Source organism: Thunnus thynnus, chromosome 16, assembly GCF_963924715.1.
Source record: "Thunnus thynnus chromosome 16, fThuThy2.1, whole genome shotgun sequence".
NCBI classification, from domain to species: domain Eukaryota; kingdom Metazoa; phylum Chordata; class Actinopteri; order Scombriformes; family Scombridae; genus Thunnus; species Thunnus thynnus.
This window is the reverse complement of record NC_089532.1, coordinates 15,129,515-15,140,479: the sequence shown is the minus strand read 5'-3', so window position 1 is coordinate 15,140,479 and position 10,965 is coordinate 15,129,515. Positions and strand designations below refer to the sequence as shown.

At 39.6% G+C, this 10,965-nt stretch overlaps 1 protein-coding gene across 2 annotated transcripts; it reads left to right on the top strand.

Annotated features, from left to right (window-relative positions):
• Positions 1-4,829: 4,829 nt before the first annotated feature.
• On the top strand, positions 4,830-10,043 carry LOC137199789 (peptidase M20 domain-containing protein 2-like). 2 transcript variants are annotated; one of them, XR_010931854.1, is made up of 7 exons: positions 4,830-6,132; positions 7,195-7,343; positions 7,442-7,584; positions 8,124-8,278; positions 8,654-8,780; positions 8,898-9,034; positions 9,192-9,420. XR_010931854.1 is itself a non-coding variant. In XM_067614330.1 (7 exons), the coding sequence occupies exons 1-7, from the start codon at positions 5,731-5,733 to the stop codon at positions 9,329-9,331; spliced, it is 1,224 nt and encodes a 407-aa protein (XP_067470431.1). In that variant the 5' UTR covers positions 4,830-5,730; the 3' UTR covers positions 9,332-10,043. The 2 variants fall into 2 exon arrangements, 1 of the variants encoding a protein (XP_067470431.1); XM_067614330.1 differs by having other exon boundaries at positions 8,927-9,034; positions 9,192-10,043.
• Positions 10,044-10,965: the final 922 nt, after the last annotated feature.

Sequence of the window (10,965 nt, the reverse complement as noted above, 5' to 3'; positions counted from 1 at the left end):
CTCCTCTGGAGCACAAAACTGAAATCAATCCTCCACCAAAGGAGCACACAGAGTGAATTTTGAAAACTACAAATTAAGCTTACAGTGTACCAAGGAGAGTATCAAGGTTTCAAATGCAATACATGTGAGTCATATAAATATTGGGCTGAGTTGTGGTCTGCTTTGCACAATCAATGTCTCAGGGCTTAACAATGCTTTTTAACAAGTCTCCTTGTTTTCAGTTTTACTTTTCTTTCACTGACTTATATGAATAAAGTGTTGCGTATTATCAAATATGTGGAATTCAGCATTTCTGTTATCTTATTAAAGCTACTTGTGTTATCTGATTTATTTGTTGTCATTATAAAAGACCATGCAGCACAACGACTCAGGAAGGTAACATTTTCAAATCTGCACTTAAGCCCCACATTGCACACACCCTGCAGACTGCGGCTCTTTTGTGGTTCGAGGGACTACATGTATTCCCACTGTTCAACAGACCGCCCACAAAGACTGATGTTATTGGGGCAGACAGGAGCCTTTTCAGCGCTGTCAAACAAAGAAAGGGCAACGCTACGGCAGGGCTGCGGCTGAAGAAGCGAGGGCAGCTGTGTGGACTTCTCAGGAGGACAAACAACAGGGATAAAGAAATGTGTTTTAATCAAACTAAAATCTATAGGTTTTCTTGTTTTGGTGATATTGTTGTTCTTTGTGGTTATTGCTGTGATGTTTTTGCACTGTGATTTCTCTCTTTTACCAAGTCTCTCATTCTTTGTGATGCTCTTCAGTTCATCTGCACAGCAATAATAGCTTTAACCACCCATATAGATTCTCAAGTTCTTCTTCTATCCATTACAGCAACACAAATCACTTACTGTCTGCTGCAGCGCGACATGAAAAAAATGTGTCATTATCTGTGTGCAAGAATATTTTTCCAATCAGGATGTTGGGAACAGCAAATGTAAAAGTCTTTATTTACAGCATTATATAATTTCAATCAGTGACGCAGGGAATTGAAATACACACCAATTTCTATGATAATGTGGATTATGGTGCTAAAGAAGCCAATTTTAATAGAACGCATGAGCCCTGACAGTAAAAACCTAGCCATTTTTTCAGGGTTTAGAGTTTTTTTAGAGACCAAAGTGAAGCTATGTTCCATCATAAACCATCAAACATCACAAAAAGGAGAACAAATGTTGTACAGTGGAATCCCACCCCCACTCCACCCCCTGAAGATACAGGACGACTTGATAATCCGAGGTGTTAATGTATTCCAGCATGGAGAACGCAGAGGCGCACTGTGTGCACTGATGTGACATTAATGACAGAAACAGGACTGTCAAGTTGCACCCACACACATACACGCACACATACACACACAAACATACATACATACACACATTTCAGAGGCCCTCAGGGGATGTTTTCCAACTACCAAGCGGCTTGCTGGGCGATATTGAACATTTCTGTCTGGATTTCCAGGGACTCCTCTGAGGGTGAGTTTTGTTAAATAGTGATGCTGACAGGACAGACCAAAGCACAACTGACACATTGTCAGTTTCCTTCAGTCAGCTGGAACCTCATGTTTAAAATCAGGCTTATCAACAACTTGTCAAGGTTTGCGCTTCTCTGTTGGAAACAAAATGAGCTAGGAGATTTGAGGTTTATATGGAAGTCAGTTTCTGCCCAGAAGGAAAAAAAAGATGAAATATTTGTCATGATGAAAAAAAAAATGACCGTGGTAAGACATATTAAGTCAAAATTATAAGACAGGAAGCCAAGATTTTGAGATAGTAAGTCAAAATGATGACGTATAAGCCACAATTATGAAATAATGAGTAAAAATATGAGATATAGGACAAAATGATGAGACACAAACTCAGTTTTTTGAATTACTAAGTCAAAATTATGAGATAGTAAATCAAAATCTCGAGTGCTAGGGTTAGAATTATGAGATAAGAAGTTCAAATCTTCTAGTCTAAGCTATGAGATAGTATGCCAAAATCTTAGATAATAAGTCAAAATAATCGGAGTGAAATTAGGAAAACATAATGTTTACTTACCAGTAGTAAGTAAACATTGAAGATAATAAGTGAAAACTATGGGACTGTGTGCCAAATCTGGAGATAGTAAGTCACAATTATGAGTTAAAACATTTAAATCAGGAGATAATAAGCCAAAAATTCAAATTACAAAGTCACAATTATGGGATGGTAAGTTAAAATTAGATACTAAGAGAAAGCTACAAGATAGTATGCTAAAATCTTGAGATAGTAAATCAAAATAATGAGGTAGTAAGTAATAATATAATATAAAATAATCTTGACTTATTAAGTCAAGATTATGAGAAAAAGAAGTGAAAGCTATGAGATAGTATGCCAAAATCTTGTAGTAAGACAAATCAAAATTTTGACTTAATAAGTTCATAGTTTAGTTTATTATTAATAACATCTGTCTACCATTTACAAAAAGCACTCAAAATAGTTAATCTATTAAGGATTGGTGAACATTTTCATCTCTAAATAATCACTTGGAATATGTCAAATTTTAATATTAATATGTGGACCACACTCTTGCTGTGACCACACACACACACACACACACACACAGTATAGACTTTTATTTGTTTCATCTCCCATTTCAGAGACATGCTGTCATCAGGAGTACATCCATTCACTGTAGCTGTCAAGCCCACCTTCCTCTGGGGCATCCTGCTGTTGTGACGCCTGCGTGCATATATCATAGTTCAAGCTTGGTATGATGACTTGAGGTTCAACCAAAAATATCTGCGCAGCCTGAAATATTGAGCTCTTCTGCATAAGGGGAGTGGACAGAGGTTTTATTCGTTGCTTTGCAATCACTTTTACATTTGTCTCTGGTGACAGCTGATTGTCTTCCTCCTCTGAAGCTGATGTGGTTTTATCAGCAGCGCCTCTATTTCATCACCAGACTTTCTATCCTTTTGTGTGATGTAGTATATGAAATGATGATCATCTCATATATTAGTCCACATAACATTTACACTCTTCATGTTTTTCAGTTGTGGAAGCACTGACCAATATGTGAGGCCTGAAACATCATGTGAAATTAAACACATGACTCACAGGGCAAATCCTTGAATAAAACAATGGAGTGACACATGGCTGCCTCCCTTCGATGTCACTTAATTGATACACAATGGAGAGTGTCACCGTACCCAGCGGGGCGTAAAGTAAACTGACAGACAGACCATGTCAGGAGGCAGTCTTAGTGTCAGCTTGCTGAGCGCTGTTCAACATGTCTCCTGATGTGACTGACAACCACCCCCAATTAACCTCCAACTCAGATACAGACAGAAAACACATACATTTACACCTGCTCCCTCCCTCTCTCACACACACACACACACACATACAGACACTCTGGCTGGGTGGATGACAGCTGTGGAGTTTTGTCTTTATTCATTCGGTGCTAATTGACCTTGTTTTACAGAGCTCAGTTCATCCTCGGGAAGGGAAAGCATTGTTTGCGTGCAGTCATCTGAGTAGCCACAGGCAATAAATACATGAATAAATATATAACTTCTAGATAATAGTCAAGGTTTTTTTCCTAAAGGCCTTTCTTAAAATGTCCAAGCTAAAACATGAATATCGTCCAGCATACTTATTCATTCTCACTCTTTAGTCCTTCATGCTTTGAAAATGAATGCAGCCCCATGTGCAAAAGGAGTCTGGGTCCCTCTAGTGTGGTAACAGAGTGATGGAAAATGGATTTGAGCCCGTGTCTCTATTCACTCTCTCTCATTCATTATGCATCACATAGAAGGCTTGAGATTGACCTTGATAAAGTAAATCACAGCGGAGAAGCATGGTTTTAATACATGTATATGACTAACACGCAAACAATGTGCAATTTTTTATATTAAGACTATATTTCAGGACCTTTTTGATATTTAATAACCATCAGTCAGTTTATATGTATAATAGATGCTATTGAATCTATTGATTCTTTCCAAATCCGCCATCCAAGGTTCCTGAATGAAATCTCATAGCATTTAATATTTAAATGAAATGTGATGATGGCCATGCAGTTCAAGGCTGTTTTGATCAGTTAAAAAGAAAGATGTGCATGGACTGAATGTGTTCCTGGCCAGCAGATGGCAACCAATCCATGTCTTGCTTCAAAGAGACTCAAATAGAGCCTGATGGCAACAAAAAAGGAAGTATAATATTTTCTCCCTATCTCTAGTTTGCAAAATTTTCATTATCCTGTGTTAAACAGGGAGAAAGCATTGTTGCATTGAGTGAAATATCCACAAAGGCACAGGCAAACGTGTTCTGTTTAAAACACTAAATGACTGACAATTTCAGAAAATAGTATATTATCTTCTTATTTTAATGGAAAAAAGAGCACAGCAGCAGATCACGCAGGTGGTAGCCTGTTGGAAGGTCTTTGTCCTCTGTACGGTCTGTGCAGCTGATCCATCAGACTTCAACTCTTGAAATAATGACTGGTTTTGTCAGATCATCTATACCCTAGAATAGAAGAAAGAGGTGATTTAACTTAACCTATTTCTAAAGGAGGATTGAGGTGAAGGTGTCATTGACTCAAATACAAGCAAATCTGTTGCTTTGCTTGTAATGTTTGAAGTTGCACATGAGCATATGTCTCGTGCAAAAGAGATTTTTGATCTGAATGAGGTTCTCCTGGTAAAATAAAGGCTAAATTAAAAGAAAATGTAACTTTAGCTGAGTTACAAGTTAAGTTGTGTTGTATAGACTTCCTTTTCAAAACGTTTGCAATGGCAAAACTATGACTTCAAAATTTTATCTTTAAACACAGGAAAAAAAGACAAAATTATCGATTTTCAACGGATTGTTTATAGCGTTCTTAAATTTTAACATTTCACAAGCAGTTCACAAGATTTCACAAGAATGATAAGGCAAGACACCTTTGTATAGTACCTTTCAACAACAAGGCAAAAGTGTTTTACATAAAACATATAAGGCATTAAGAAAGGAAACACAAGACATTATAAAAAGACACATTTAAATTGAGAAATAAACTAAAATAGAATAAGAGACAAAACAAGACAGTAAAAATAACAGTGCAGCTATGGTGCAGTGCGAGATATGAATAAATCATCCCAAACTTACTTTAATAAAAGAAAAGTCTAAGCTTTGATTTAAAAGAACTGAGAGTTGCAGCTGTAACCAAACTTTAATTGGTAAAACTTGCAAACATGTATAAAAGACTTCTTCAGGCATTTCCCCCTTAATTCCTTATGCAGTAGCAAAAACAACAGTCTCACACCGGTCAAAATGAGTGCTGTACATACAACAGGGACACTAAAAAGCAAAACAAATCCCCAAAACCACTGAACTATAAGTGAGACTGAGATGTTTAATGAGGCTGCTGAAGCCACTGAATTCTGAGCAACAGTTTGCAGATTCAAATAAAAATTGTGAAGCTGTAAATGATGCAACATGCAATGGATAAGCAATAATTAAAACCCTCAACTACAAATGCACTTGTTAAACTACTTCCGGGATATGTGGCTCCGCCCTCTTAATGGTCTTTCTTATGGTACAGAATTTATGTGAAAGAGCTGATACATTTTGCCAATAGATGGTCTTTGTAAAGCACCAAAGTTACATGCAGAGTAGATCAAATCAATTATTTAACTGGTAAAATCATCTGTAAGGAAGGTCATTGATGTGCTTTGTACTGCAGCTCAGCTGACTGTAAAGAGTGCTGTGTTAAATCATCATGGAGAAAGTGCAGCAGATGAAAAACACCCTCCAGCTGTGCGTAGACAGACATCAAGACGAGCTGCACAGTTTGAGTCGGGACATTTGGAGCCGTCCTGAACTCGCCGGTAATGAGACACATGCGCAGGAGAGACTCGTCCGCTTTTTCTCTCAGGAGGACCAGGCATGGACGGTGGAAAGTCACTACAAGCTGCCGACCGCATTTCGGGCCAGCTGGGGTCCGGTCGGCGGCGGGGAGGGTGACCCGGTGCTGAATGTGGGGTTCCTGTGCGAGTATGACGCGCTGCCGGGTATCGGGCACGCATGTGGGCACAACCTGATTGCAGAGGTGGGAGCTGCGGCCGGTCTGGGGCTGAAAGCAGCTTTAGAAAGCCAGACTGAACTACCAGTCCGAGTGAAGGTAACTGTGAAGTGTCTCTGCAGGTACAGTTCAAAAAATAAACAGCTACAAGTGAAACTTTCAAGCGTCTTTGTGGCCGGCAGAAAACCATGTGACTGACGACGTCACCTATTTTTGTTTTTCTGACTTACCATCTGACGACGTTGTTTACGTCATATGTTGGCAGGGGCGGCCGTGGCCACATAGGCGGTCACCTAGAGCAGTGGTTCTCAAACATTTTCATGTCAAGGACCCCTAAACTGACATAAATTAGACTACAGACCCCCATTTGATTAGATTTTGTCCCAGGGCCCCCCATCTGATAAGATTTTAGCTTTTCATGACCAAAATAGTCATACATTCATTCATTAGTCATTAGTCACTAACCCTTATGGATGAAATTATAATGAAAATAAATTATTATAAAAGTAGGGAACCAAATGAGTGGGGAGGGTTTTTCTTGTATGCTTCTATACAGTTTTTGGAAATACACACTTGCTCTACCCTCTTAACACTTTTCCTCCCGTTTTCCTCCATTAACCTGTACAGGTTTGTATCTGGTATGATTTGATCTGATGATTCAAAGCCTTATTGGTTGGTCAGTTTTTGTCTGACAGCCACCAAACCTCATGTGCTACCTCAGGCCCTGCCACCAAACACTCATTGAATGGCATCTTGACGCCCACTTGCCTTTTTGTTCAGAGAACTGGGAGGACTGGAGGAACTGTTGTTGCACTTTTTTGGGGGGGCTCCAATCTAAAATCTAACCTGGGGCACCAACATAGTCAGGGCCGGACCTGTGTGCTGGTAGTTTATTCACTTCGTTGTACAACCAAGTGAAGACCAGTTAACAATGTTGCCGTTTCGTCGTGTGGTGGTTATTGATTCACCTCGATGTCCTTTCGAATGACATGCTTCCTTGCTCATTTTGAACAACCAAGGAAAATATCAGAAATAGAAAAAAAACAGTTGTTTAAACCGTTTCCCAGGTCAAGAATGAACCTTCACCTTCAAACCAAAATCAGTATCAGGATGACTGACACACATGAACTGAAATAACTAAATTAAATACTTTTACACCAGGTAACTGTTCTGGGAACACCTGCAGAGGAAGATATAGGAGGAAAGATCGACCTGATCAAAGCAGGGGCTTTTGCTGACATCGACCTCGTCTTCATGGCTCATCCAGCTCAGCAGGATGCTTCATTCCTCCCTTGTGTTGCGCTCCATGAGTATGTTCTATTTTTTACAGCTTGTATTCACAACTTCTCTGCGTCCTCTCTCAGTCAGCACCATAACCTTGACAACCCTTTATGTTGATGTCACACAGGGTGTCAGTGAAGTACCATGGGAAGGCATCTCACGCATCTGCATACCCCTGGGAGGGAGTGAACGCCTTAGACGCTGCAGTGCTTGCCTACAATAACATCTCTGTACTCAGACAGCAGCTCAAACCAGAGTGGAGGCTTCACGGTGAGGACCATGCAGAAACTGTAATAGCATTAGTTGAGCTAAGTTCATCTTTTAAGAAGCAGCAGTTGCCAAAACAATCTCACCCCAAGGTCTGTTTGCTTTTAAGCCAGCATGGATGAGATTTCCTCAATGTGCTCAGAAAAAAGGAGACTAAAGCATCTATAATTCTACGATAACCGAGCAAACTCCATCTTCTCAGGAAGGTCGTGTGATACAATCAAAAGCTCCACATCAGCTACCAAATTGATTATGTGGATGTGAAATTATTCATTATTAGCATCATTAGCTTTCCTGGTTCCTGAAGTAGTAAGCAGTGCTCAAAAATCACCATCTGTAGTAACTTTTGCTTCTATGTATTGTCTTTATATATTATAGAAAAGTACACAGTTACACAGTCAAATGTAAAGGGATTTTTTTGATCTCTTCACTGGAAATGTGAAATGACGCACAACTTTGGCTTCCAAACCCGTATAAATTGTGTAAACTGCATCCCTTCTTATCCTCCATCTTGCACATTGTCTCCATTTTCTTTACCACAGGCATCATCAGACACGGAGGGCTGAAGCCCAACATTATCCCCTCCTACACCGAGTTAGAGTTCTATCTACGCACACCGCTGGTTAAGGATCTTTTTGACCTGAAGGCTAAAGCGGAGGCTTGCTTCAGGGCAGCCGCTGCAGCTACCGGCTGCCAAGTAAGCTCACCTAAAAGTGTCGTCTTCCATTTGCTTCCCTCTTAGATCCCTGATATGTACATCGACAAAGTACACACGTAGGAACAAACAGTGGATTTTGATGAATGTTGGAGTTGACTCCGCTGTTATATAACATCGCCCTTTTTTAACATATTCCTGTAATTATGCTCAGAGTGCTGTGTTATTGTTACATAACTCACCGTTATCTTCAGGCTGCTTTTCTCCTATGTCTGTACTTGCTTCAAGCAGTTTTTACTTGTATTACAGAGCATGTATGGCTTCATATATTGTTAATATATGATCTCTTCTGTGATTTGACGTCAAATTTTTGTACCCTATGTTTTATGAGTGGGGGTATACTTGTGTTTCCTTTAGGTGGAGATAACCTACCCAACCCATGCCTACTACAACATTCTGCCCAATGCTACACTGGCAAATCTGTATGAAAATAATGGGAAAGCTTTAGGGATTCAGTTTCCAGAGCAGCCAGCCAACTTCTCTGGTGGGTAAAAATGAAAATTTCATAAATACAGGATTCTTTCTCTCTCTGGTCTGTGCAGAAGAAATGTATGCAGCAAAACTCTGATCTAGTTTCACAGTCTTTTTTTGTATTTCACAGATCACAGTGAATTTCTAATTATCTGGCAGGTTCCACAGACTTTGGCAACGTATCATTCATAGTCCCGGGTATCCATCCTTTCTTCTACATCTGCACCGATGCGTTTAACCACACAGAGGAATACAATGAAGCAGCAGGTACGGCAGGTTGTGTCTTTTGAGAACAGCCGTTGTTGCTGTAATGAAATTGAATTGCGCTACGATCAGACGTTTTTTTAGCCATCATCTCTTTCCAGGTCACTTGGTTTGCCTGTTTAGTTTCTATTTACCTCCTCTGCTTTCTGTCCTGTGCCAGGAGCTGAAAAGGCCCAGTTGTACACCCTGAGGGCAGCCAAAGCCTTGGCTATGACAGCTGTGGATGTGGTGTGCAACCCTGATCTGCTGATGCAAGTGAAAGAGGACTTCAGGCTAGTCAAACTGAAACACGAGAAATGACTAGAGGGCAGCAGCGCAGCTTTTGGAGCTCCACGAATATGCTAATAATAATAATAGGAAAAAACAATAAAGAATTTTAGGGCATTTTATAGCTGACAGCAGTCAGGATTGTGTCACTAGAGCCAAAGAGCACATTTTGGCAAACAGCAATTTGCTCGGGTGGTAACCATCACAGGATTGAGCAGTACAACTGCAGCTCAGTGTGGTACATAATATTTATAACAACAAGGACTTCCTTCGTAGAGTTGGAGGAACTCATGGGCACAAACTTAGAGCCAAATTGTGTTGTTGACTTGTGCTTGGCGACGTTTGTCGTGTGTAATGTTTTTAGGTGGTGTGGTGCCAGGAACTGTTACCTTTGCACATGAAGTAATACTGTAACCACCACAAATTTAAAAAGAAGGTACAAATATAGCTTATGGAGAGTATACAAGTGTAAGCTAACCATCCTACAGACCCACAGAGCTGCTAGCATGACTGCAGACTCTTAGTCGTTATTTTAGATGTTTGACTTTGACTTCAATGTGATTTTATTGATGATGATAGTTTTTTTTTGTTTTGATTTATTGTACTGTAACCACAATGGAAGTTAGCTTAAAACCTTATTGTGTCATCCTGACACAATAATGCCATCCTTGACATTTTTGTGCATCTGACTGAATTCTTCCTTTTTGTAATGTCAAATAAACTAAACCAGGGGTTTTTCAAAGTCTGAGACTGTGAGCCTCCCCTCAGACAAAGCTTGGAAAAAGGTGCGCCCCCTTAGTTTACTTGCTTAGTTTCGCTCAATTCCTGGATGCCTATGGGATCATGATTATGTTATTTGATCCCACAGACACCCAACAATTGAGCAAAGATAACTTGATACTGCTGTTTGACATGACTTCAGACTACACCAAAAGCATTAAAAAAGGTCTGTCTGAAGGCATTTATTTGTTTCTGACTCTGAGAAAGTAGGAAAAACAGTAAAATTCCCCAAAATTACTGTATTTTTGAGCTTTTTCTTTCACCAAATCACACACATTTAGGCTATTCTATGTGATCTGCTTTTGATTTGACTAATGTAATAATTAATGTAATATCTCTTCACTTCCACTCACTGAACCTCCCCTGAAACTGTTTGGAGCCCCCCTTGGGAGGCCCGGCTCCCACTTTCAAAACCTCTGAGCTAAACTTAACAGTCATACAAACAGTATTTATATAGAATATAATTTCTATTCTTGCTCATTTTTCCCTCTTGACGTGATGAGGCAGTGGTATTGTGGTATTTGAGTTCTGCATCTTTTTGCAGTCATTCTGCATTCACACATTTAGATTTCTGGCCATGCTTTCAGCACACAGGTCAATTCAAAACCTTTTGATACTTAATCCTTTTTAGTGATGCCTTTGTTCATGTTTTTTAGAGGATGATGATGCACAAAGTTTGAATTTTCAACATGCCCTCAGGACCATGCTTTGATAAAGAAAGAGGAAGCGTTATTCAGTACAATCCACACTTTTCCCTGTGAAAAATGAGAGAACTAATTTATGTAATGTATATATATCCTTTCACTTCACATGTGAGCAGTTAATGGTATTACAGAATGCGTAGTTTATATGCTTTGGTATGAATGCACATTAGCAATCAGACTTTG

Coding starts and splice junctions, on each gene's coding strand:
- LOC137199789 (XM_067614330.1), top strand. CDS start 5,731: ATGGAGAAAGTGCAGCAGATGAAAAACACCCTCCAGCTGTGCGTAGAC. Junction 7,344..7,441: donor CCTTGTGTTGCGCTCCATGA/GTATGTTCTATT, acceptor GATGTCACACAG/GGTGTCAGTGAAGTACCATG. Junction 8,781..8,926: donor GCAGCCAGCCAACTTCTCTG/GTGGGTAAAAAT, acceptor ATTATCTGGCAG/GTTCCACAGACTTTGGCAAC.